At 41.2% G+C, this 27,951-nt stretch overlaps 1 protein-coding gene across 1 annotated transcript; it reads left to right on the top strand.

Annotated features, from left to right (window-relative positions):
• Positions 1–1,609: 1,609 nt before the first annotated feature.
• On the top strand, positions 1,610–26,866 carry MCM6 (minichromosome maintenance complex component 6). Its single transcript, XM_015812435.1, has 17 exons — positions 1,610–1,737; positions 3,191–3,337; positions 4,577–4,687; positions 5,837–6,086; positions 8,329–8,494; positions 10,209–10,354; positions 11,766–11,916; positions 13,662–13,803; positions 15,257–15,398; positions 15,521–15,628; positions 16,767–16,922; positions 19,053–19,181; positions 19,414–19,575; positions 21,359–21,494; positions 23,726–23,890; positions 24,864–25,003; positions 26,455–26,866. Exons 1-17 carry the CDS (start codon positions 1,625–1,627, stop codon positions 26,566–26,568), a joined length of 2,478 nt encoding a protein of 825 aa, XP_015667921.1. The 5' UTR covers positions 1,610–1,624; the 3' UTR covers positions 26,569–26,866.
• The last annotated feature ends 1,085 nt before the right edge of the window (positions 26,867–27,951 follow it).

Raw genomic sequence — 27,951 nt, forward strand, 5'->3', positions numbered from 1 at the left:
TCTTGCTGTCATTTTGAAACCAGATGAAAACTTAAAACTTTTTAAACAATGTTTATTTACTAAGAAATCTATTTGCTTTCGATTTGTTCCAATTATGAATTTTATATTACACTGTCATTTGTTGTCTGAGAGATCGACAGTAGATCTGAATCCATCCGCAATGTATTCGGTTTTGACTTTTTAAATCTTTTTTTAAAAATGCTGAGGGTTTACAAAAGGTCAAAATGAAACTCCCAAATTCCAAATCTCCAAGTTACTCTCAGGCAAAAGTTAGTAAAGTCGTAATGTAAAGCATTAAGACTGTAATAACTACCTGTAAACCCCGGACAAGACACACAGAAAACATTCCTTTGCTGTCATCTAATAGTCATCCGTATTTTGCAACCTGTGGCTCTATAATTATACGCATCTAAGTTATTTAAAATCATGGCATCCGGCCCTCTCAATTCCTGGCAAATAGATGGGGAAGAAATGGAGGTAGTGACAGATTTTATTTTTCTGGGCTCCAAGATCACCGCAGATGGGGACTGCAGCCAAGAAATTAAAAGACACTTGCTCCTGGGGAGGAAAGCTATGGCAAATCTAGACAGCATACTAAAAAGCAGAGATATCACCCTGCCAACAAAAGTGCGTATAGTCAAGGCCATGGTTTTCCCAGTTGCAATGTATGGCTGTGAAAGTTGGACCATAAGAAAGGCTGAGCGCAAAAGAATTGAGGCCTTTGAACTATGGTGCTGGAGAAGACTCCTGCGAGTCCCTTGGACTGCAAGGCGTTCAAACCGGTCAGTCCTAGAAGAGATCAACCCCGACTGCTCTTTAGAAGGCCAGATCCTGAAGTTGAAACTCAAATACTTTGGCCACCTAATGAGAAGGAAGGACTTACTGGAGAAGAGCCTAATGCTGGGAAATATTGAGGGCAATAGAAGAAGGGGACGACAAAGAAGCAGTAGGCATGAGCTTAAATGGACTCCAGATGGTAGAGGATAGGAAGACCTGGAGGAACGTTGTCCATGGGGTCGCGATGGGCCAGACATGACTTCGCAATTAACAACAAAGTTATTTGAGAATAAATTCTTTAAAAGACACATGGGGTTTAATCGAACACGTATGGGGGGGAGAGCACTGAATGGCATCCTTCCCCTTTTCTGTTTCTATAAGGGAGATCAGCATTCTGCAAGCAAGCCTTTACCCCTGTACCGCTTTTCTCTCCCAATATCTCTGCTTGCTCCTGCTTGCTTACTTCTGAACAATCACTTGTAAGACTTCATTGTTGGTGCATTCCCCTCCCTGTCCTCCAAAACCGACTTAACACTTCCGTAATCAAGTACGCAATGATCGCACTTGCGGTGGTTTTCAACTAAGATTTAATCCCTCCCCCTTTTGGTTTTCTGACTCCCAGACTGCCCTTGCAACGTCGCGCATTGCTCCCCGCTTCCTCTCCCCTACTTTCTGTTTCCTCTTCCTTGGGTCGCATTTGGCGCGAAAAGTTTCCCGGGGAACGTTCGAAAGGGGCGGGCACTCCACTAGGAAGCTTCCGATTGGCTAAGCTGGGCCATGCGGGGCTCAGCAGTGGCGCGAATTCCTTTCATTGCCCGGGTATCTGTCGGAGGAGAGAGGAACTGGGATGGATCTTGTAGCCGCCGGGGAGGCTGGGTTGGCCGCGGCGGCTGGCCAGAAACAGCTCCGCGATGAGGTGGCCGAGAAGTGCCAGAAGTTGTTTCAGGACTTTCTCGAACAGTGAGTGACAGCCCTGGTTCCAGAAAGGGTGGTGGTCGCTGGGATCAACTGTACACAACAGCATCTTTTGGGGGGGACGTGTGTTTTGCCTCCACTTCTCCTTAATTCACTGGGCTAAAAACTACAGCTATGTACTTGGAGTAAATCCATTTAAATTCAGGGGGAGCTATTGCAGAATGCAAATGATTAGTTCTAAAATCTGCAGCTTTCCACATACGTAACTCTGAAGAAACGCCGTTTATTTTTATTACGCATTTTATATACTTACCTCCCGCCTTTATTTTACAAATAACCCAAGGTGGCAAACATCCAACACATCCTCCCCCTCCTGTTCTCCTCACAACAACAACCCTGTGAGGTGAGTTGGGCTGAAAGAGAATGATCGGCCCGAAATCGCCCAGCTGGCTTTCATGGTTCAGGCAGAGCTAGAACTCAACAGTTTCTTGCTTTTTCTAGCCTGGTGCCTTAATCACTAGACTAGACCAAACTGGGCCATCAGGATGATATTTGTGGTTTTTATACACAAGTGCGATCTTTTGTGTGATGAAGTGGAGGAGAAACTTTGTATTTCATGCATCCTAAGATTGTAATTCTGGTCCTGGTATTTTTTACAGCCCTTCAATGGATTTGACTATTTCTCAGAATCTTTGCTCTTAGATATATGAATGTGCTTAGTTCCAGGAGATACTGGAACTGTACATTCTGGATGTTGAGTTCCTTATCCCATGTATCAAATAGCAATAAAAGTTCTCTGCCTTGTTGTATTTGTCTCAAGGAACACAAAGCAGGATGACATTCTAAAAACCACATAAAACCAGTAGTGTAGTGTATCAGTTCAACAAATGAATAGCAGAAATAACTGTCAATCTGCTTGTTAAGCAGCTGAACATTTATGTGCTATATGACTTTTTTTTTAAGCAATGCTATCCTGGCTTATTTACCGCTGCATAAATTCAGTTGTTTATGAGTTTCTTTTCTAAGCAAGAGAATGAAAAGTAGACTGCACCAAAGCTTGTATGTACATCTATTACAAGAATAAAATCTCAATAGACACTATTGATATACTAAACGTTGTTTAAATTTGCTTGAAGTTATTTTACAGTGCTGCATCAAAACAAGCTGTTTTTCCTAGAACATCTTCTGATTTTAATTCATCAGATACTAAAAACAAGAATTAGCCTAAACAAATGTTTCCTTTTTTATTTCACACAGTTCAAAACTGATTTGTTAATGTTTTACTTCTTTGTAGACAAAACATCAGTGTTAATTTTCAGAGACAATTGTGTCAAACTTTGTAATTTGTTAAGTTACGCAGAATAATTTCCATTCGCAGAAATACTGTATTTAAGTAAGAGGGGTTCTCACTATAATCCTTTCATATTCACTACCTAATGGTAATGCATAATTAAACATGCTGTGTAGGAAATAATTCTACAAAATTGTTCCCTAAAAGATTCCAGAATAGCGATGGAGAAGTTAAATATTTGCAAGATGCAGAAGAGCTGATTCGTCCAGAGAGAAACACTTTAACTGTAAGTTTTGAGGATCTGGAGCAATTCAATCAACAACTTGCTACCACAATCCAAGAAGAGTTCTATAGGTAAGAATATCCAAAATATTCATAGGATAATCATTATAGAAGTGGTAGTTTCAAGATCACTCGTCTGAATATTCTTGATTTTAATGGGAAATTTTTTCAAGAGTATAAGGCAGTGGTGGCGAACCTATGGCACGGGTGCCAGAGGCGGCACTCGGAGCCCTCTCTGTGGGCACACATGCCGTTGCCCCAACCTTGCCTCCCCCCGTGACCCCCTCTCCAGCAGCCCCCCTGAAGGAGAGTCGCCCTCGAGCGTGGCCCGCACGGAGCAGCGCAGCCAAGGACATGGCAGCCAGGCAGCGTAGACAAGACTCTGCCCTCGCAACCCATCATGCAGTTGATGCTGCAGGGCGTGGGCAGAGGGTGTGGCCGCAGTAGCGCTGCTGGGAGATCTGCGGCGGGCCCTGGAGGCGGTGAGTGGTCCTGTGGGCAGACGGGGTAGGGGATGGGGGGCAGAGCGGGGGCGGGGCCAGTTTTGGGGCACTCGGTCTCTAAAAGGTTCGCCATCACTGGTATAAGGGAATTACTTCAGACAAGTTATACAGGTACTATTTGTTTAGTGAACATTTGAAATTACAACAGCACTGAAAAAAGTGACATTACCGTTTTTCACACGACCGTCGCATGATCACGTGATCAAAATTCAGGCGGTTGGCAGCTGGTTCATATTTATGATGGCTATAATGTCCCGGGGTCACATGATCACCTTATGCGACTCCCGACAAGCCAAGTCAATGGAGAACCCAGATTCATTTAACAACCGTGTTACTTAACAGCTGCAATGATTCCCTTAACAACTGGCGAGATGGGCTGCAAAATGGGGCAAAAGTCACTTAACTGTCTTGCTTAGCAACAGAATTTTGGACTCAGTTGTGGTTGTAAGTCGAGGACTACCTGTATTAATAAGTTTACAAATAAAGGAAAAATTATACTAATCCATCATTCGCATCTTAAGATGCATCTTTGGCCAGTTGCTTCCTATACTGTCCAGCCTTTTGAATATGGTGGGGTTTTTTTCTAAAAAAAATAAAATAAAAATAGAAGCAAACACAGGGTTTACAAAGTCCTGTGGAGGGTGATTCGTGGGAAATACTTCAGTATTTATATTTGTAAGTTTAACTTGCATTGAACATTGTTTCGTTCATTCTAAGCCAACAGGGAAATTTATAAGATACGTAGATGATCTGAGTGATGCAAAAGCTTACATAATTCTTTCACTTACAATTCTGTCTTTTATTTTAGAGTATACCCTTTCTTGTGTCGGGCTATAAAAACATTTGCCAAGGATCATGGAAATGTTCCTGCTAGCAAAGATTTTTACGTGGCCTTCCAAGATTTACCTACCAGGCACAAGTAAGAATCTTAATGATTAAATTGTCACCTTTGCAATGTTATGTAACAAGGAAATAGTAATTTGGTACTGAAGGCATTTCTGTATGTGATTATCCACAATTCAGGAGAATCCATTTTGGCATTGCCCTGAACAGTTAAGCAAAGGCTGCTGGCAAATCTATGCAATTTGCTTCTAAATAAGCGGAAGGAGCATTTTGTTAGCCTGTGTGACATTATGTCCACCCGCTAAGACTCAAAAATATGAGCTTGCTACATGTACGTTCATTTACAGGCTGTCATATATAGCAGAAGTCCTCAACCCCCAGTCCATGGACCAGTACCGGGCCATGGCATGCCAGCAGCTGGGCCGCACAAACAAGCAAAGCCCCATCCGCGGGATGTAGGCAGCACACAAAACCACGCCGGTCCGCGGAAAAACTTCTCTCCATGGAACCGGTCCCTGGTGCCCAAAAGGTTGGGGACCTCTGATATATAGGGACCATGGAAGCATGCCTATTCTATCACTACTCCACTCTTCTGGGATATTTTCCCCTCAGATACTTGAATCCCTCCTCCTAGTTGACTTTCAGAAAGCTTGTAATGACTTGGTTGTTCCATTAAGCCTCTGGGGGACAGTGTTAGTGTCACTGTTCATCTGTCTACTTTGATCTAGAATGTTTTGATTCCGTGCCTCTGTATGATTATATTGCTGAACACCCCCTAAACAAATGAATATGTTTGCAGCGTTTGTTTTCTATCAGGTATATAAAATATAGTCTCAACTTTCATATAGCTTGTCTAATGTTGCCTTGCACTTGTGTAATTTTTCATCTGGATTTCTTATAGGATTTAATAAAGGGTATCTTATCCAGCCCATTTTAAAAGCTAAGTGGAACATAGTGGAAATGCTGCAACTGATGTACCTGGGCTATTAATGCTTGATTACCTTCTGCTCCTCATGTCACAGACGTCAGCACAGCCATACGCATTGTCTTAAGCGATAGCACAGCAGGAACATTCTTTTCTTAGTTACAGAAAGCCTTGTACTTGCCAAGGCTACCGTTGCATAGAAAACAATAGGCCGTGATCAGCTGTGTCATTGCAATCTGATTTTCTTTACGGTGTTAAAAGATGAAAAGCTGCTAAACTTGACTTTTATTTCCTGAAAAGAATTCGAGAGATGACGTCTGCCCGAATCGGATCCCTCATGCGTATTAGTGGACAGGTAGTTCGCACCCACCCTGTTCACCCAGAGCTTGTCAGCGGGACCTTTCTCTGCCTGGATTGCCAGACAGTGATAAAAGAAGTGGAGCAGCAGTTCAAGTACACACAGCCCAACATCTGTAGAAACCCAGTCTGTGCCAATAGGAAACGGTTTCTTCTGGATACAAACAGATCCCGGTTTGTTGACTTCCAAAAGGTATCGTAGTTGGAATTGCTGTCTTTGGTTTTTAAACAACAACAGTATGTTATTCTCAGATCAATTTCTCAAACAGGCTACAGAAAGTCCTCAACTTGCAGCTATAATTGATTCCACAATTTTAGTCATGAGTAATAAAGGACCTATTTTATGACCCTTTTTTTAATAAACGTCATTAAACATTCAGCGATGGTAAAGCGAACACCGCACTTAAGTGAATCCATTATTTGCTGTGGGATGGCTTTTCCTAGAAACTAGAAATAAACTCTGGTTTCCAGCAAAAACATTGCAAATCGTGTTCACATTGACTGCACTGGCGTTACAGAATCCGGCTTTCACCTGATGGGAAGTGGAAGATGCAGCTCTGAAGAGCAGGATGCTCCTCTTCCAACGCCCCAGATGATAGGCTCAAGATCCAGATGGATCTTGACAAACGTGAACCCATTTAACAAAATGAAATTCAGTGTAGAGAAAAGTAATGTTTTACACTTAGGTAAGTAAGCAAAACCAAATGTACAGGTATGGGTTAGGTGAAACATGGCTTAATAGCAGAAACTGTGATGGATCTTGAAATTCTAGTGGACAGTCGGTTAAATATGAGCCAGCAGTGTGTGACAGCTGCCAAAAAAGCTAATGTAATCCTAGGTTGCATAAACAGGAATAGAATCAAGATCACCTGAAGTACCGCTTTATAAAGTCTTAGTAAGACCACACTTGGAGTACTGCATCTGGTTTTGGTTACTACATTATAAAAAAGATGCTGAGGCTCTAGAGCAAAGTGCAGAGAAGAGCAACTAAGATGATTAAAGGCCTGGAGACTAAAACCTGAAGAACGATTGCAGGAATTGGGTATGTCAAGTCTTGTGAAAAGAAAGACTAAGGGTGACATGATAGCAGTGTTCCAATATTTAAGGGGATACCACAAAGAAGAGGGGGGTCAAACTATTTTCCAAAGCACCAGAAGGCAAGATAAGGAACAATGGAAACTAATCAAGGAGAGAAGCAATCTGGAATTAAGGAGAAACTTCCTAAGAGTGAGGAATTTCCAATTAACCAGTGGAACAACCTGCCTCCAGAAGCGCTGAATGCTCCAACACTGGCGGTTTTTAAGAAGAGATTGGATAACCGTTTGTCTGAAATGGTATAAGGTTTCCTGCTTGAGCAGGGGGTTGGACTAGATGACCTCCAAGTTCCCTTCCAAGTCTTGTTATTCAAATAGCCATAAATGCAAGTTGGTTGCCAAGTGCCCAGAATGCAGTAACATGACTGCAATGGGGAGCCAATATCAGAACTTGTGATTCGGGTGATAAGTCTCATTTTTGGGATCCATCATAACTTTGACCATTTATACTTCGACCATTTATAAAGCGAGGACTACCTGTACTTCAAAATGTGAACTTTGGGCGCTATGTGAACAAGATATTAGTGTCTCTTCCTGCCTTTTCTTTCCTTTTGCCATACCTTATTTCCTCTCTGATCTTCTCATTGTTGGTGCAGTGAAACATGAGACTCCTGATACAAAGGAGAATCTTCACAAGTCTGTCTAACAACTCACTGGTTATACTATATCTGAATTAATACTGGGTCTCTAGTGGAATTTAGTGTATTTTATTAGAAAGGTAGAGATGTTGCAAATGTCGGCAAAATACTTTTAGCTGATCGTATGCACGTTTTTGCTTTTCATAAAATTATGAGATTTTGTTTACCAAAAAAGTGCTTTAATGCCAGCTTAATCCATTCACGTGCCCATTTTAATGTTGGGAAATTTCTATTTTCTTCGGAGTTCCGTTGTTTTAATAACACCTCCTCCCCATATCTTATTTTCTGCTTTTTACCGTAATCAAAGAAAAAAAACCATCTTGCTTTTCTGGATTATGTCTCCTAAGATTTGTTCTTTTTCCTAGTTCAGAAGTTAAAGGGAATCTGGTTTAATGATCTTCCATTTGCTTTCTTTTAGAACAGGCATGTCAAACTGGCGACGTCGTGTGACGTCGCACAACGTATTGCGACTCTTTTCCCATTGCCGGCAATGAGGTGGGCGCGGTTTCGGCGTGACGCATCCGGCCCATGGGCCGGCAGTTTGACACACCTGTTTTAGAACTTCCTTAGCTACACATCAGTTTGGTATAAAAACAAGCATCTTTTTCTTTGTTTTTACAAGTCCATGTGCAAGAAATATTCAGGTTTAATTTTTAACCATTCTAAGGTCTGGCCATTTAAAGCCTCTTTCCTGTCTTCCCAGGTTCGCATTCAAGAAACCCAGGCTGAATTGCCCCGCGGGTGCATTCCTCGAAGTGTCGAAGTTGTCTTGCGTGCTGAAGCTGTGGAGTCTGCCCAGGCTGGTGACAAGTGTGACTTCACAGGGTCTCTCATTGTCGTGCCAGACGTATCTCAACTATCCACCCCAGGTTGGTGAATCCTACCGAGAGTCTTCAGTATTGAAGATATTTGTATATTCTTAGTGTATGTTATACAGGTAGTCCTTGACTTACAGCCACAATTGAGACCAAAATTTATGTTGCTAAGTGAAATATTTGTTCAATGAGTTTTGACCCATTTTAACGATCTTTCTTGCCACAGTTGCTAAGTGAATCACTGCAGTTGATAAGTTAGTAACCCGGTTGTTAAGTGAATCTGGCTTCCCCGTTGACTTTGCTTGTCAGGAGGTCGCGAAAAGGGATCACGTGACCCCAGGAGACACTGCAACTGTCATAAAGATGAGTCGGTTGCCAAGCGTCTGAATTTTGATCACGTGACCATGGGCATGCTGCAACGGTCGTAAGTGTGAAAAACTGTCATAAGTCACTTTTTCAGTGCCGTTGTAACTTCAAACGGTCACTAAACAAACTGTTGTAAGCCGAGGACTACCTGTAGTCTTCTTAAAGTATGCTGCTTTAAATTACAGGTTAGAAATCACATAGATTGCACGTAGTCCTGAGCTTATGGCCGTAATGGAGCCTGCTTGTCAGTTGTAAGTCGTGACAGTGATGAATCGCATGACTGATTTTTTTTGCAGTCCTTAAGCAAATATAATGGTCATAAAGTGAACACCGCAGTTGTTACGCAAACCGATGGTTCGCTCTGGGCCAGTTTCATAAGTAAATAAAGATTTTCAGAAAAAAAAACAAGTAAAACATGGTCAGATAACTGTGAGATGCTGTAAACAGCCATAAATGTAGGCTGATTGCCGAGCATCTGAAATGTCATGTGACCGTGGGGGGGGGCAGCCTTTGGAACCAGGTTGTAAGTATCTCCTGCAGAGATCTGGCCGAACTTTGAACATTCATTAAACAACCAGTCATAAGCCGGGGACTACCTCGATGTAGTCATTTAAAGAAATAACTACATCGGAAGGCTGCTCTACCGGGCTGTGACCTGTTGGCCACTGGGCCGTGGGAGTAGCTAGCGAGCCCCCCCACCGCTCGTAGCATCGCCGCACGGGCGCTAGCAGCCCTGTTTGCGCATGCGTGGGTGCACTAGTACCGCCACCAGCATCGCGCAGGCACTAGTGGCCCGTTTGCACATGCGTGCGGGCACTAGCAGCCCATTTGCACATGCGGGTGCTAGCGCCACTGCCATGCATGCACCCATTTGCGCAGGCGCGGGGCACGCACACACATTTCCCTGCTCCTCCCTTTCTTTCCCAGCCGCCAAGCCGGAAAGATTGGGGAGCTCTGCTCTAGAATCCTAGAACTGTTCTCTTGCTAGGGTTAGTTATATTCAACTTTCATAGTGTTTAGCTTAGCTCTATGTATGATCTGTGGTCACTGTGGCTAATTCAGTGAACAATGGTTAAAGCTAACCATAACTTTTAATATGATGTATGGCTTGGAACTCTGATGGTAGCCTGTCCGGTGTCCTGTTCAATTCTTCTAGGGCAGGGATCCCCAACCCCCGATCCCCAACTCCCAGTACCGGGCCATGGCATGCCAGCAACCGTTACGCACAAACAAGCAAAGCCCCATCCGCAGGATGCAGGCAGCATACAAAACCACGCCCCCTCCAATCTGGAAAAACCTCTCTCCATCTTTAGAGGGATATTTATGGGTAGCTGTTCTCCCCCCCCCTCCCCCCCAATATATGTATTCTCTGAGCAGAACTTTCAAAGTCCTAATTTTATAGGTATACGAGCAGAAAGTGGTTCTCGTGTGACTGGAAAAGAAGGCTACGAAAGCGAAGGCATCCGAGGTCTTCGGGCTCTTGGAGTCAGAGAGTTGTCCTATAAGTTGGTCTTTCTAGCCTGTTACGTGGCACCAACAAACCCGAGGGTGAGTCTGGCTAAGGGGAAATAACAGCCAAGATCGTTTTAAAGAAACCAGTGGTGGGATTTTTTTTGTTGCTGTTCTACTCCCTCTTGCTGAACGTTGGAAGTTCGTACACAAAAGATTTTTACTTTCGATAATGGTACATGTTAAATAATTAGCAAATCCTTTTTTTTACGCAGTCGGTATTTTGAAATGCATTGCATTCACATCCGCCCAGTTTAAAGTCGAACAGCTCCCGATGGGTCTTCACCAGGTTTTCCAGCATTGGGAATGAGGGAGTAGAATTGTTGGCCTGTTGCAGCTTCTTCTATAGTCCAGGGGTAGGCAACCGTGGCTCTTCTATGACTCGTGGACTTCAACTCCCAGAATTCCTGACCCAGCCATGCTGGCTCAGGAATTCTGGGAGTTGAAGTCCATGAGTCATAAAAGAGCCAAGGTTGCCTACCCCTGTTCTATACAGTAGTGGCCAAAATTGTGGAAACCTTTTGGGAAACGTGTACCGTAGAAATGTCACCTTTGGTTAAGTTTCCATCCATTTTTCTTCTAATTTCTTTATAACTGTAGCCTTGTTCACTTAATAATACTATTTTACATCGCTTTCTGGGCGACCAGTCAACTCTTTGCACCATTACTTTAATTTTATTACGTTTTAAAAGCTCACTAAATGAAAGAACACAAAAAAAACCAACCAACTTGAATCACATAACACACTGACAAATGTCCTCCTCTCAGCTTCAATACATGACATCAATCACTGAATCCTACTGGGATCTGATTGGCTCATTGCCAAAACAAGATGACACCTGATTGGCTCTCTAAACACTCATGCTCATTGGCTACAATCAGATGAAGGAAAGCTACCTGACATCAACCTAAGCAAGTTGTGCTTCCTTTTTCTGGTTATTTGGCTATATCTTTTCATAGAATACAGTACAGATAATTGAACAAACTTTGTTGTATTACATTCTTGATTAAATTATCTTTTCATTGATATATAATTTTATGGTACTACTCCCCCCCAAAAAGTGGTGTTATTAGCCATCAAACCTCAAAAATACACTTTTCCCAAAAGGTTTCCACAATTTTAGCCACTACTGTAGATACTGCCTGCAAAATCAACAATAACAGAGAACTTTCCCCTAGAAGATTCTCCCCCCCCCCCCCGATACAACGCTAGCTTTCTGCATATAGAAGTTATTTTAATTGGGATTGTTCTGCCACCTGTGCTCTGAGATCACACATTTTTCACAATCATTTCATTTTAAAAACATATTCGTGGGGAAATAACACAATCCATATTTTTCCCCCTTGATTTGATGACTACTTGTCTGCCTCAGGTTTTAAGTTTTTTTTTAATGACTTTCTAGTCTTCTGCAGTATTTTGAATTTGTGCTATTTTGGTCCTTAATCTTAGTTTGGAGGCAAAGAACTTCGCGATGAGGATCAAACTGCAGAAAGCATTAAAAATCAGATGTCTGTAATGGAATGGGAAAAAGTATTCGAAATGAGCCAAGATAAAAATCTGTACCACAACCTTTGTACAAGCCTCTTTCCCACCATACATGGTAAGGCTAAATTAGGGAGGAATTTTTTAAGTTAATTGGAAAGCTTTCGAATGAATTATGTAAACTCTATCTAGTCTGGAACTCTCCATAAATATTACCTCTTCGGAAGGGATCAGAACGATTAATTTAATTGTTAGCAGTCTTTTTTGTGGTAGCGTGTGTTTGGGATCCAGAAAACCTCAGATAGGTGCACATGCCTGTATTTGACTTAAATTATATTTATGTCCATGCCTGTATTTGACTTGAAGTGGCTGGCAATCCATCAAAGGGAGAAAAGACTTAGAAGCTTGTCTCAATCTTTTAATATGCATGCCTAGTTATCTCTTTACTTATCAATAACCTCTGCACTTTAATAACAAAATGATAAACTTGGACTTTGTTTCACAGATTATTTTAAATTGCTTATATTAGCTGAATGCAACATTGGCCTGTTACACTATCTTACGTGTCAGCAGTCCAACGTAGACTGTTTTTGAACTATGATTATTCTCTGACGTAGACTTATTTTAGAGATAATGGGCCGAATCTAGAGTTCTCATGAATGGAGTCTTCAAAGGAGGATATATTACTTTTTCCTCTGCAGTCCTTTGGAAATGGCCTGCTGGAGGTTGGGGCCCTCCAAAACCTAGTGAGAGATGGTTCATGTCTCAAGTGTTCATTAGTGAAAATAATTTTTCCTTTTTCAACTTTTCTCTGAAAGGTTTTGTTGGTTCTGAACCCATTCCCCCCACAAAGTCTCTTCCTTACAAATAGTGCCATAGCAGAAAGATATCAAGTAATGAATATATAAAGCATAATTGATTATAAAAAATGAAATAACAGAAAAACAAATTTAAACAAGTTTACATTATATGTGACTGCACTAATAATGTGAAATAACATTAAAGGAATGGAAAGGAAAGGAGGCATCAAAAACTACATCATTCACATAATTCCTAAAAGTTTGGTAAAATTGCTTAAAAATTTTCTTCCTTATCCTTTGTTGGAAAAAAAACATTCAAATGTTTATAAATAACACATGCTATAATGTTCCTTTTGGAAATGAGGTGTAGGGGTTTTTTTTCTTTTAGATGTTTTAAATGATCATTGTAGCTATTTATCATGGAGGTCTTAGTAGATTCCAAACACCGTAAGTAGAGCCAAGGAGTATATACGTATCTCTATCATGCAGTAGATACCTGGTTTGGGCTAGCAGTTAAAGCACCAGGCTAGATACTGGGACACTGGGAATTCTAGTACCACATTAGGCATAAAGCCACTTGGATGATCTTGGGCGAGTCACGTTGTCTCGGCCCTAGGAAGAAAGCAAGGGCAAACCATTTCTGAAAATCTTGCCAAGAAAACTTCAGGGGCTTGGCCAGCCTGTTACCATGAATCAAAAACAGATTCAAAGCACACAAATCATACAATAAGCAGTCTAAAGTCAGGTTAATACTAGATTACAGGCCATAAGGAGGCCTTATGAGATATCGTTCCAACATAATGCTTGGTCATGTTCTGTACATCTTGAAAAGATGGGATGGAATAATGAATGTGGAGAATTTCCTGTGATCCTTTGACCTGGTTGATGCTGTTCAGTTACAAGCAAACATTACTGAGTTTTGAACATTGTTTAAAACCAACATCACAATAGCTGGAAAAGAAGTTGCCTTTTAATTTGCATACATTTGCCCAAGGAATTTATTTTGTGTGCATGCATGTGCGAAATCTTTAATGTGCCTAACATTCACTTGGCTGTGGTGTAGGTAATGATGAGGTGAAGCGAGGGATTTTACTTATGCTGTTTGGTGGAGTTCCTAAGACAACGGCAGAGGGTACTTCACTGCGTGGCGACATCAATGTTTGCATCGTTGGTGATCCAAGTACTGCCAAAAGTCAGTTTTTAAAGTAAGTTTTTCCAAACTGTGGCAGGGTTAGCCGTGCAATCAGCACGGCTTACGCATCTCTGCATACATATGTGAAGTAATTTTTAGATAAAGTTGAGAAAAGTATTTAGGAAAAAAATAATGGATTGCTAACTTTTTTAAACAACTATTGTAATTGTAACCTTTTGTGCGAAATACCTGTATCAGACTAGAGGAAAAAAATATAGGGAAAACAATAATTTTGGGAACTGCAGGCTTAAGTTTTACTACTTTATGTGTAAAAATCACAATTCTGAGGGGAAAAAACCCCGTGGTTTTTTTTCAGAAATGCAGAGCATCCTATTTTCTTTCAGACTGCATTCCAAGGGATTATCTGGTGGTTTTTCAGAAATAAATTTTCCAATGCATGAAATGATTTCTGTTCTTCTAGAATGCTCTGGCCCCAAAATATTTTGGGAACAGCGAATTTTGTTTATCCCTAATTTTATCAGTCATTTGAATTCAGATGCAGCCAAGTTAATTCTTTTCTTAGTATAACACAGTTCCTCTATCTCTTGCGTAATGGAGTACAATTGTTGCAACATTCTTTCGCACATGAATGAAAAGATATAATGAAATCTCCTTGCAAATGTTTGTGTATCTGATTGACCCAAATATGATCTACTTTGGTCTTTTGTAGGAAACATGTGCCTGAGTTAGAATTAGTACAGTTGTGCAGAGTTTTGAAGAGATGATTAAACTCAAAAATAAAATTTCATCAGGAAGTTTCCTCACCTAATACAGTGAAATTCAGTTAATACTCACAACCAGGACTCTAGAGATTGCGATGCACTTATGCTTTACAACCTCATCACTTAGTAATGGAAAGTCTGGTCCTAATTGCTATCGTAAGTTGGATGCCTTGAATTGCTTCAGAAAAACAGGCATGGCTGGCTTGTATAAGTTGCACATGAGTATTGTATTTTAAGTCATGCAAGCTTCAAAGTGATACTTCTGATCTGAATCCAAAGCAGCAGGCAAATCTATCAAAAGGTTATTAATCTTTGCTGCCAGCGAGTGTTTATTGAGACTCTAGTCCAGGGGTAGGCAACCTTGGCTCTTTTATGACTCGTGGACTTCAACTCCCAGAATTCCTAAGTCAGCATGGCTGGTTCAGGAATTTTGGGTATTGAAGTTCACAAGTCATAAAAGAGCCACGGTTGCCTACACCTGCTCTAGTCCAATGCTTTGCAGTTATGTCACCATAGCAGTGGTGGCGCAGTGGTTAAAATGCAGTAGTGCAGGCAAACTCAGCCCACAGTCTGGAGTTCAATCCTGATTTGCTCACGGTTGACTCAGCCTTCCATTCTTCCAAGATCAGTAAAATGAGGGCTCAGGTTGTTGTAAAGCACTATGGGGCAGTATTTAAGTCTAAATGCTGTTGCTATCTTTTGTAAAGTTGCTGATCATTATGCCACCAATTTGTGATCCAACAGGCATGTGGAAGAATTCAGCCCCCGAGCTGTCTACACCAGCGGAAAGGCCTCCAGTGCTGCTGGCTTAACTGCTGCTGTGGTCAAAGACGAAGAGTCCTATGAATTCGTTATTGAAGCCGGGGCACTAATGTTGGCAGATAATGTATGTTATCCAAATTATGATACCTTCCACTTCAAAAAAAAAAAAAGGATTACCATTCATTTTATTTAGCTCAGTAATGGAAGTGGGAATTGACAAACCTCCTGTTTTGCATTCTTCCCCAGGGAGTATGTTGTATTGATGAATTTGACAAAATGGATAGGAGAGACCAAGTTGCCATTCACGAAGCAATGGAGCAGCAAACTATATCCATTACCAAAGCTGGAGTTAAGGTAAACATCCACTGCCGGAATTACTAGTTATTATTAGCCTTTAGGATTAGTATAGATTATTGGCCAGGCTTCTGTAGTTGCATTCGCTCCAGTCATTTCTTTTCAGAATGTTATTCTGTGACTAAATTGTTTAGAGTGGTTATGCTCTAGAAAAGAATCAGTCTTTACATAAGTATAAGCCATCCAAAGTCACGTGGAGTTGGGCTACATTTAATTTTTTTATTAAATTTGTATGTTGCTCTGGTGCCAAGTAAAAAAACTTTTTTTAAAAATGCAATAAGAAGCAGGAAAACGAATAAACAATAGCAAAGATGACACATAAAATAATTAAGGGAGAAAAGCCAGATCTTCCAGCCTCTTTGAAACATCAATAGGATTGGGGCGATCCAGATTTCAAGGGAACCTCATTCCAGTTTCCAGGAGCTGCTACAGAGAAATCATGTTTATGGAGACCCAGTAGATAACTCTTCTTTAATCCAAGGAATCTGGAACACACAATACCTGCCAGATCAAATTGGTCCAGTGGATATTATGGGACATAAGTGGTCTGTCAGGTAACCAGATCCTAGCCAATATTTTCCATATATTAAAATTTATGTTATGGAAGAAGTAATTTTGGGGGGCAAGAGTCATCTTTGGGTAGATACGGAACTGCTCATTTCATTTCAAACACACAACTTCATTTAACATCCTGTTTTCAATGCAAAATGAGGAGTTTGGTACTCCAAATTGCTTGAAAAGCAATCTGCTCCGAGATGGTTAGGCAACAAATTTACCTTGATTGCTCTGAACTAAAAACAACTTGTTTTATTTAGGCTGCAGTCTTTGTTTCAGGCAGACTGGCATAGTCTGGATGGAGCTAGCTATGTAGGTTTAACAAGGACAAGGTTGAAGGCTTAAACAGAAGCCTCTACAACCTATCAACAAAATTCATCAAAAAATGTCTGCTTGACCCAGTAATATTGTCTTTGAAGATAAAAGAGGAAAAGAAAGTAAATTGTTTTTCCTGCTTTCTAGTATTCGTTCCCAGTTAGATCAGCTTTATGAAATAAATGTGCGCATATTAGCTATTTTTTTCAGGATTTTTTTTGGGGGGGGAGGGTTACATCTTTTTATTTACTTTGTTTGTTTTTAACAGGCCACTTTAAATGCCAGGACATCAATTTTGGCAGCAGCAAATCCAGTCGGTGGATGTTATGATAGAGCCAAGTCTTTGAAACAGAATATAAACTTATCAGCCCCTCTGATGTCTAGATTTGATCTCTTCTTTATTCTTGTGGATGAATGCAATGAGGTAAAGCAGAATTTACAAGTTTATGTAATTCATGGTAGATTAAATTATATGCAACCCATAAAATACAGCTCTGTGTCTTTTTAATCCATCTTTTCATTTTTTACCTGGGTAAGGGGGATTTTGTACTTTTTAATTGCATTATATTTCAACATTCTGAACATATTGGTAGCTCTTAAGGATGTGCAGATTTTACCAAATTAGAAAGTAGTATGTTATTTAATATATCTGGGATTAAGAATAATCTTGTCAGAGTGATACTTGGTTAAATGCTGATCATGGGACATATGAAATGGCTTAGATCAGGGCTTTTCAACCAGTGGTACGGGTACCACCTGTGGTACATTGGCACCTGGCATGTGGTACGCGACCATCCTAGAAAAGTGGTAACGGGGGAGGGGAATGAGCTGCACCAGTGGCAGCACCGCACAAGCCTGAGCGAGAGATGGCTGGAGCTACAGGGCTGTCAGGGCTCAGCGGAAGCACCAGGATCAGCACCAGGCTCCAGCTGGAGCTCGGCGCTGATCCTGGTGCTTCTAATAAGCACTAATCAGCTGGAAAGCAGCACTGATCCTGGCGCTTCTGCTGAGCCCAGAAGAAGCGCCGATCAGCTGGAATGTTGCAGCATCTCCAGGGTCTTGTGATTTACATTCAGATGCTTGGCAACTGATTCATATTTATGATGGTCACAGTGTCCCACGGTCGTGTGAAGTGACCAAAACCTGCTGCAACCACCCAGGGGGAATAAAAACCAAACACCCCCTACCCCACCCCCGCTGCCAATCCTCAACAGAAATGCTCACAACAATGAAAACCTTGGTCAGGAGGAAGAGTGCCGCCGGGTGGGCAGGCAGGTGTCTTGCTTGGCTGTGGCTTGGGGGGCACTTTTTTCAGTGCCATTGTAACTTAAAACAGTCACTAAGCGAACTGTTGTAAGTCGAGGACTACCTGTACTTTATCATTTTTTCCTTTTGGGGGGGTCAAGTTTTTGACACTTTGCTAGGGGACTGGTGGTACTCGGATGTTGCCATATCCTAAAAGTGGTACAATGGGTGAAAAGGTTGAAAAGCCCTGGCTTAGATCCATCAGAAGCCAAGTTTGACTTGAGGACGTTTTTAAGCTTTGACCTAGGTTAGTACATGGAAATGATGAATGAAACTTTCTCTCTTTATTACGTTCATCTTTCTTTTCTCCCTTTAAAAACCACTTGAAGAGTCTTCCTGGAAAATGAATGAAAGGACCCAAAGGGATGTTAATACCAGTGATAAGGATATTCTACAGAATAGGAAAAATAAAATGTTTGTGAAACTGGTGGTTGTAGAGTTAGTGTTATGTAAAAGTTATTAAAGATACAGCTTGGTCGTGATATTGATCGATATTTATTTTGAGAGCCACTTTGGTTTAGCAGTTAGGCAGCTGGCTTTTCACTCTCTCTCCATCCAGCCCTCCTCATACAAATATTGTTGGGATATTAAGAGGCAGAAGTATTACGTGTACCACGGTGAATGATGCAAAGCAGAAGCAGAGTATAAACCTAATATAATCACATAATAATTTTAAAACAGAATGTCGCAAAATCCGAATGAACTAACTCATTGTCTGAATAAAGATGTTGTTCAGTCAGGTCATAGATCAGTGGTTCTCAACCTTTTTAATGCCGCGACCCCAACTGGTCGTAAGTCGAGGACTAAACCGGTCGTAAGTCGAGGACTAAACCGGTCGTAAGTCGAGGACTTTCCCTGCCCGGAAGCGCCGCACATGCGTGGTTCAGCCCCCTGTGCCGGCCGAGGCGTAGCTGGCAAATGGCAGAGACAGAGCAGGCCGACCACCAGCTGGCCCAGCCCAAGGGAGGTAAGGCACCCGCCGGAAAAGGGAAAAAAAATGGCGGACAAAAAAAATGGCGGACAGCCTTGCTTGGCGACCCCCGTGGAATGGTCGATCGACCCCAAATGGGGTCCCGACCCACAGGTTGAGAACCACTGTCATAGATGATCTCTTTTTAGAGTTTCTGTTAAAATTATTTAGCAGAGTAAGATAACAGTATTTGTATCGGCAGATCTGGACATATCAAAGTTTTTTTTTCTATTATATTGCTCCTTATAGCTTTAGTAATGGTGCCTAATGTTTCCCTAGGTTACAGATTATGCTATTGCAAGGCGCATTGTGGATCTTCATTCTAGGATAGATGAATCGATTGATCGTATGTATACGCTTGATGACATACGAAGATACCTTCTCTTTGCCAGGCAGTTTAAACCAAAGGTAAGGAAAATCTTTAAACTTCCTTACTATTTAAAAATAGTATATTTTTAATATGGGCTCTTTAGCACTTCCTTCCAATTTGCTGAAATGACTCTTTGTATTTCTCTAAAGGTTAGGACTTTTATTGCTTGATCTGTGATGCCATTTTGCAATACTTTTACATGGAAATTCTACTGAATTCCACCATAGCAGAGTGGACTATTATTTTTATCATTTTCATCGCTTCTGACAGATTTCCAAAGAGTCAGAGGATTTTATTGTCGAGCAGTATAAGCGCTTACGTCAACGGGATGGCTCTGGTGTCACAAAATCATCATGGAGAATCACAGTACGACAACTGGAAAGCATGATACGATTGTCGGAAGCCATGGCACGGATGCATTGCAGCGATGAGGTAGCTACATTTGATGGAGTGTACAGGGGAGTGGAGATCATTCCTTGCTTTGTTTAGGACTATTTGTTTGTCCCTGTGTATGGCATATACCAGGGGTCCCCAACCCCCTGTCTGTGGCCTGTTAGGAACTGAGCCGCAGAAGAGGTGGGCAAGCACACACGCGCGAAGCTGCATTTGTGAAAGCAATGCGCACATGTGAAACCATTCCCTCTCACCCCTCATTGTCGCCATCTCCACCAGTCCACGGAGACAGAAAGCTTGGGGATCGCTGGCATATACCATAAGGCATTTGCTGGAAATTTTCATGATTAGTTAAGATACCCTTGAGTTAAACTCCGGTGAGTATCTGGATATATCTGTGCAGATTTTTGGGTAGTAGAATGGAGGTGCTTTGCCACTGCATTCTTTGGATGTGTTTTTCAACTCTGCAATCTAATCTACAGCCATGGATTTCCGTCATGTTTTCCTATCAGTAAGCACCTCCATTCTACTACCAAAGTATCAACTGACCATTTCCTGCTTTTATTTGGATCCCAAACTAGATGCTGCCCCTTGTTTAAACCCCAGATGTTCACCAGCTAATCATACGATCTACCTAATATTTGCATAGATATCGCATGATTGAAAGAACTCAAGTTGAAAAATCTAAAGTTTTCAGTTTTAAGTGGCCTGGTGCTTTCTTATCTATTTCTAATTTTGGTAAGAATAAGGCACAGGATAAGTATTCAAAAAGGACAATTTAAACAACAATCTGCAAGTTTGTGTTCATGCATACTCTTAATTAGGTTAGCTACAAAGCTTAACAGCTGCATTTATTCAATATGCTAACCATAGTTAACTTTATCTTGAGTTTGCTTTGTGTGGATTAGCATATGCAACTTGGTGTGTTCAGTTCGTTTGTTATATTGTGCAAACTCAGAAAATGGATTAATTCAGCAATTGGATTCTGGATTCTGAATTTAGTAATTCTGAATTCTGGACTCACAACCACTTTTAGTGACATAGTTACAACAGCACTGAAAAAGGTGATTTACAATCGGTCCTCACATGCACAGCGTCTCCATGGTCACACCATCGGGTGGTTGTCAACCAGCATGTATTTTTACAATGTTTGCAGTGTGATCACCATTTGTGACCTTCCCAACCAGCTTCCAACAAGAAAAGCCAATGGAGGCAGTAGGATTTGCTTAATGGCCAAATGATTTACTTAACAACTGTGGCAAAAAGGTCGTAAAATTAAGCAGACTCCCTTAACAACCACCTTGCCTACCTATCTAAATTCTGGTTCCAGTTGTGGTCATATGTCAAGGCCTACCTGTAAGGGGATGTGTATACCAAGGAAGTCTTTAATATATATTCTTGAATAGTTTCATAATTCAAGTTTGTACAGTGCTGTACCAACTTCATTAAAAGTACCATATTGAGTAGTTTTATGTGCCTCCCTTCGTGTATATAGAAAACTTTGACTTTGACAGTAAATCTAGTGTAATTTATTCCTTCTGTTCCTTGCCAAAAAGAGGGAATAATAAGCCTCAGAGAAGAAAGATACGTGTCTCTTCTGCTGTTGCTTGACTCCAGTTCCCAGCAGCCTTGGCCAGTCCAGCTAATAGGGGACACTGCTGGAAGCTGTCCATCAACCCCTGGTGAGCCACAGACTCCCATCTGTGGTAGTAGTTATGTTCTTCCATGCTTTAGGTGTAAAAATTGTGCAGGAATGTTATGTGATGCAACAGTACATGAAGCAGAATCCTTTCATCTGAATCTCCCCGAATGTTCTTACAAGGTTCATCCAAAACATGTGAAGGAAGCTTTCAGATTACTGAACAAATCAATCATCCGAGTTGAAACTCCAGATATCAATTTAGACCAAGATGAAGAACAATCGGTTGAAGAGCCTGAGGACCAGGATGGAGTTGCCAGTGAGTGATTGCCAGATAAGTCTTAGCCTGGGTGCTTCTCAGTTTCAAGTGAGGAGATACCCACCAAAGGCAAAAAGGCAAAGGAGCAAGGCCGCCCAAGTGTTGCTTCTTAGGGTCTGCTTGTTTCCAATCCAGTTTGAGTGATGTTGGGCCTCTTTAAGTCAATCTTGCTTAATTATTACTACTGTTAAGTTTAATAATACCTTGGCAATAGGCGTGCTTAGTACCATTTTAACTAACTTTAAGTGGTCATTTAGGAAGGGTTTTATTTTCAAAAAGCTTTTAGTTGAATACACACTTCATTCAACTTTTTTTCTATGTATCTTCATTATTTCATAATACCAGTTGTGAAATGCCAAGAGGGATTTATTGCAGAGCTCTGTATGAGCTTTACTCATTTACCTGGGAGTAAGGCTCATTGAACGTTGGGCTAATTTTCTGAGAGAACTGTGCCCAAAACAAAAACGAAGCTAGCTAACGTAATTTTTAGTTTAGAGTTAGGACAATGTCTCCAAACCTATATGGTTGCAGAAAGGAATGAGTGAATATTTCTGTTGGAAGGAGGTCTCCAACCTTTTTGGTTTGGCGGCCCAGAAAGGGAGGCAGGCACCGTTACATGCGCATGCATGCAAACAAATGAGCCGTGAGTGCACACGCAAATGGGTCGCGCATGCGCACATGCAAACAGCCGCGTGAGCTCGAGTGCTGCAAATGGGGCGACGCTACCGCAAGTGTGAGGGGTGAATGCATGTACACAAGTGCATGCACTGGCCATCCCTTCACATGGCCCGGTAGTGGGCCGTGGCCCATAGGTTGAAGACTCCTGCATTACATGAAAGAAAATAATGCTCCCACCAAATGTTTTCCAACAGCTCTGGTAAAGATGCCCTTTTGTGCCCAAGGGGCAAAAAAAATACATGCATTGAATACACAAAAAGTACAATATAATGTTGAAGAGACTGAAGCCCACACAAAATAAATGGAGTCACATCACCTATGTGAAATCATTCGGGAAGGAGAGGTCTTTATTTTATTTTTTTTAGCTATTTAGGATTTCCACCACAGATTTCATCTTTTTCCCATCTCAGAAAAGAAACTGCCATCAATTTTCAACAGTCATGATTAGAAGGGATTCCAGGATCACAAAAAAGGCCCATAAGCCACAGGATTACAAGTTACGGGGGTAAATTATCCTGAAGGACAAAACATTCTTCTGATCTAGGAAGATGTATCTCATATTGCCTTGCCAGAGGCAGGCAAGGTCAAGGAAGAGAAATAAGCAAGGATTTTAGGAATGTGCTTCATTGTGATAGGGTACAATAACAGAATCTAGAAAACCTGTCAAGAGTTTCATTCATACCTTAAATAAAATGAAACCAGGGTTAGTTTGAGTTTCTTTCTCATTTTTTCTTCTTTCCCAGAACTGAATAGTTTTTTTCATTATTGTTTTTTATAACTGTTCCTTTTACAGTTAATTCATCCCTTCTGCATTCCCAGGACCAGGTTTACATCCTTCTACAGCCAGCTTCCAAAAGGGGTGTGGGAGGGTTGAACCAGAACAAGTTTGGAATCCTCAATTTCTCAAAATCAGTTTCCCAAACAGATACCATAGGCCAGTGATGGCAAACCTTTTAGAGACCGAGTGCCCAAAACCCACCCCGCCCTGCCCACCCCCCTGTGCCCTGCCTGCCTGCCTGCAGGGCCACCCACCACTTCCACAGCCCACCACAGCAGATCGCCCAGGCGGCCTAGCAGCACCATGTTGGCCACACCCTCCACCCACGCCCTGCAGCAGCATCTGCGCATGACGGAGCGTGAGGGCGGAGTCTTGTCCCCGCTACCCGGCTGCCATGTCCTTGGCAGTGCTGCTATGCGCAGGTGGTGACAAGGGGCAACTATCCTCCGGGGGGGCTGCTGGTGAGGAGGCCATGGGAGGAGGCAGGGTTTGGGCGACGGCATGCATGCCCACAGAGGGCTCTGGGTGCCACCTCTGGCACGCGTACCATAGGTTTGCCACCACTGCCATAGGCATTGTTCCTTCCTATTGCAAGGAATGAGAAGAGAGGAGCTTTGGAAAAAGCGACTTGACAAGTAGACAGTCATTATGTTTGTTAGTGTTTATTTTGAATGAATAAAGCAGGAAGCACATTAATCCAATTTATTTCTTGATAAAGTTTCACTGTGGTTTATCAATTCCAACCTAATGCATAAAAATTGTTTATGCTTTCAAGGAGATGAAGACAACGTACTTGCTAATGGCTTAGTAAACGGTACCAGTGATCCTGCAGATGATTCAAATAAAGACGTGGCACCAAAGGCTTCTCTGAGACTTAGTTTTCCTGAATATCGAAGAATCTCTAACCTCATTGTAATGCATCTAAGGAGATCTGAAGAAGGTATGGACAGATCACCCTCAGGGGAAGCAAGGATCCCCCACTTCTAAGATCTGTCCCTCAGTGGACAAATGATGTTAGAACGTATGCAAATTTCCTTCATTTCTGATAGGAATGAAGATCTTTAAATACAAATCCTGATAAAACACAACAGATATAATCTTTTTTCAGATGTGTAGTTACTGAATCCAGGATAATGAAGTTGGATAGTTCTAGATAGTTAAGACAATTCTCTAGATAGATCTAGAACAAGAGTGCTGCTCAAAACTGGGAGTTCCAATTACCCTAAAATTGCCCTCTTTATAAGCAAAACTCCATGATACTATAGATAATAGGCATAGTTGCCCATTTTTGAGTAATTGCATACATCCTAGTCCCATTATTTAAGAGAATTCACCTCTACATCCTACGTCTGGGTGCCTACGATATTTCAAACAACCCCGTTGCTACTAAGTTAGAGGAAAAGAAATTGAATTCTACATGAATAGCATTCAAAATGCAGATGACTTAAAGTTCCTGATCATACAAAAGCTTTATTTCCAGTGCACTTTTTCTGAGTGTTGTTTCTTATGATTTATGATGAATGTTTTTTATGATTATAATCATGATTTATCACGTTGCTTGTATGTACACTGAGAGCTTATGCACTGGAGACAAATTCCTTGTGTGTCCAACCACACTTGGCCAATAAAGAATTCTGTTCTATCCTAGTCCTTGTCCTATTCCGTTCCATTTCTGTTCTGTTTTTCTTTTGTGATATGTATCTGTTTGGTTCCTGTGCAGGCAGGAACCTTGTACGAAATGCTGCGGTTTTCATGTCAGCCATAAACTTGCTTAACTAGGGAGGCACACCATTTTTATCAGACTTTACAAGGATATAAAGATAATTGAGATGAATATAAAGTATGCTAAAATTATATAAATGTCAAATGTATTATTAACGAATATTTATAAAATTATTTTCTCCCGATTGCAGAAAACGATGATGCTGCCTTAAAAAAGAGTGAGCTTATCAACTGGTATTTAAAGGAAATTGAATCTGAAATAGATTCTGAAGAAGAACTCATCAATAAAAAGAAAGTAATAGAAAGAGTGATTCATCGTCTTACCCACTATGTACGTATACATATACTCAAAGGACCAGGGTTGCATTTGAACGCAGATGTTACGCAGAGCTCTTTATATACAGTCCGATACAATTATGGGGTAGAGCTCAATTTGGAACTATTTGTTTAATGACCATTCAAAGTTATAACGGCATTGAAAAAAAGCGATTTATGACCAGTCCTTGCACTTATGACTATGACAACATCCCCATGGTCATGTGATCAAAATTAGGGTGCTTAGCTATCAGCGTGTATCTACGACATTGCAGCATCCTGGGGTCACGTGTTCACCATTTGCAACCTTCCCAGCTGGCTTCCTACAAGCAGTCAATGGGGAAGCTGGATTTGCTTAACAGCTGTATGATTCATTTAACAACTGCAGTGGTTCACCATGCTGGTCTATGGCCAAAAAAAGATTTGCCGATGAAGATGATGCAATGATTCACTTAACAACTGCGGTAGAAAAGGTTGCAAAATAAGGCATGACTCACTTAACAATTGTCTTGCTTAGCAACAGAAATTTGGGTCCCAGTTGTGACTGTTAAGTCAAGGACCACCTGTAATAACCAATAAACTTCCTAACATTTATTGGTTATTACAGGTAGTCCTTGACTTACAGTCACAGTTGGGACCAAAATTTCTGTTGCTAAGCAAGGCCATTGTTAAGTGAGTTTATATTTAAATATGTAAAGAACCAGTTAACAGGATCAACTTTGTGAGTTATGGTCTAAAGCAGAGGTCACCAACCTTCTCAGTTGGCGGATCAGAGGGAAAGGGATGGGGGAGCATTTTACATGTGCGTGCACGGGACCGCGAGCATACGCATGATGCAAACGGAGCGGGGCTAGCGCCCACGTGATACTAGCCCTACCCCATTTTTGCGTGGCACGACGCCATTTCCACACCCTGTGGTGCAGCGGCATCTGTTTTTGCACCCTGCAGCACGGTGGCAGCCCGTTTTTGCGCCCCGAGGTGCGGCGGTGTCCCATTTTCACACCCCGAGGTTTTTGCACCCTGTAGCACTAGCATGAGTGGGTGTGTGTGCAGACACGGGCCAGCCTGTCCCGCAGCTTAGTGGTCAACAGGCCCATGGCCCACTACCGGGCCCCAGCCCACAGGTTGGGGATCCCTGGTCTAAAGGTTGATGTTTACTCCTAGATAGACATTAGAATTCTGTGCATACTTAGAAAATGGAACGTCTTTAATTTCTGAGCAGAAATATATAAAAATGCAACGTTACGCTTTCTGTTAGAATTTATGCAAATTGCACCTTTCTCTTTCTGACTTTTAAAACTGCACCGTTGTAAAAATGGATGCATTCCTCATAACATAGTAAGCAAGTAAGATAGCAAAATATTATTTGTTGCTTGGAAGTCAGTCTAAGTGAAACTGATTGCACTTAGTAGGATTGCACTTCAGATCTTTTATAAACATAATCTGACCAAACATTCTCTGTTTCAGGATCACATTCTAATTGAACTCACGCATTCAGGATTAAAAGATTCCGTAGATGAACAGACTTTTGACGAAGACCCCTATCTTGTAGTTAATCCTAACTACTTGCTGGAAGATTAGAGACTGAGCGAGCAGTGCTACAAAATCCATTTCATACCAGTGAGATAATAGCGCATTAGCTGATACGCATCAGTTGTAGATAGCTGACTAATCCGAGATTTATCTCAGAATTCGCCTACCTTGCCTTTTTAAATAATCTTTTATAGAGATAAAAGGAGGAGTTATATAACCGGGCAAAGGAAGCTATTTTTTTTTTAAGCCGCCATCTGCTTCTTCTGTATTTTACATTTTAAAAAATCTTATGCAGTAGTTCAGTTGTGCAATCTTACTCTGTAAATCTCTTCTTATTTGTGTCCAATAAATTAAAAAAAAAGTTCACTATATATGTATTCAGTTTCAAAATGAATTGTCTATGCGTGAAATGGAAAATACATTGCTTCACACTTGGAATAACATTTTCAGGTTGGAATTACTAAGATAAAACACATTGTTAAACTAAAAACAGCCAGATTTTGTTTTATGTTTGGGGAGACAAAGTTCTCAAAGCGTGTGTGTTGTTCATCCGATCTCAGAATGCTGAAAAAGGGCCCTCTTAAGTTCAGGGGTTTCATGGTCAAAGCCTTATATTCCTGTTTTATTTTATTTATTCAATTTTTATAGACTTTTGCACATCCCTGCATGTTGATCTAGCTGGATCATTAGTCTTAAACATCAATTTAAAATTGAATTTCACAGTTGTGATGCTCCAATATTACGATAATTTAGGAATAGGCTAATTTTGTTATTTAGTCTTGATCAAATGGAAAGAAATTCACACACACAAACACTGATTAAGATGTAAATGGAATCTAATTTTTAAAAAAGGTACGTGATCCTGATAATCCAGGTTGGCCCATGCTACAAGGATAGTTTTGGTTCTCACACATGGCGCATTTTTTTCTCCAGAAAATCTCAAGGTGTGTGGGTTTTTTTGTTTTGTTTTTTGTCAAAGTGGATTTTTAGTATTGAAAATACCATGTTATGGGAAAGGTCATAGTTTTCTGTGTGTTTTAGAATCCAGATGAGATAACCAGATGTTGAATCCTCTGTATTGATTCTAGCCCTCTTCTGTCTATGGAGATTCTCAGTTATCCAGGTCGTAGTTATCCGAAAGGTGCTTTTTCACAACTAGACTTGTTTCTTTTTCTTTTTGACAACCACTTCATAAACGCATGGCACAACATAGGAGAACAAACCCAACAGGACAAGATTCAGCAGTCTATCTGCATTTAAAAGACGAAGGCCACTCTTTCGAAGACAGCAACGTCCACATTTTGGACAGAGGACCACTGGTTTGAAAGGGGTCAAAGAGGCCATCTATGTCGAAATTGAGAGCCCTCTCAACAGAAGGGGAGGGATACAGCATCATCCATCTCCAGTCTACAACACAGTCCTTTCAGCAGT

This window comes from Protobothrops mucrosquamatus, unplaced genomic scaffold (genome assembly GCF_001527695.2).
Source record: "Protobothrops mucrosquamatus isolate PMUCROS unplaced genomic scaffold, P.Mucros_1.0 scaffold84, whole genome shotgun sequence".
Taxonomy (NCBI): domain Eukaryota; kingdom Metazoa; phylum Chordata; class Lepidosauria; order Squamata; family Viperidae; genus Protobothrops; species Protobothrops mucrosquamatus.

Bases quoted from the DNA above. Each gene is read 5' to 3' on its own strand.
- MCM6 (XM_015812435.1), top strand. From the start codon at position 1,625: ATGGATCTTGTAGCCGCCGGGGAGGCTGGGTTGGCCGCGGCGGCTGGC. The intron at 15,399-15,520 runs GTATGTTATCCA...ATTCTTCCCCAG, and splicing joins CACTAATGTTGGCAGATAAT to GGAGTATGTTGTATTGATGA. The intron at 19,576-21,358 runs GTAGCTACATTT...TGTTCTTACAAG, and splicing joins GGATGCATTGCAGCGATGAG to GTTCATCCAAAACATGTGAA.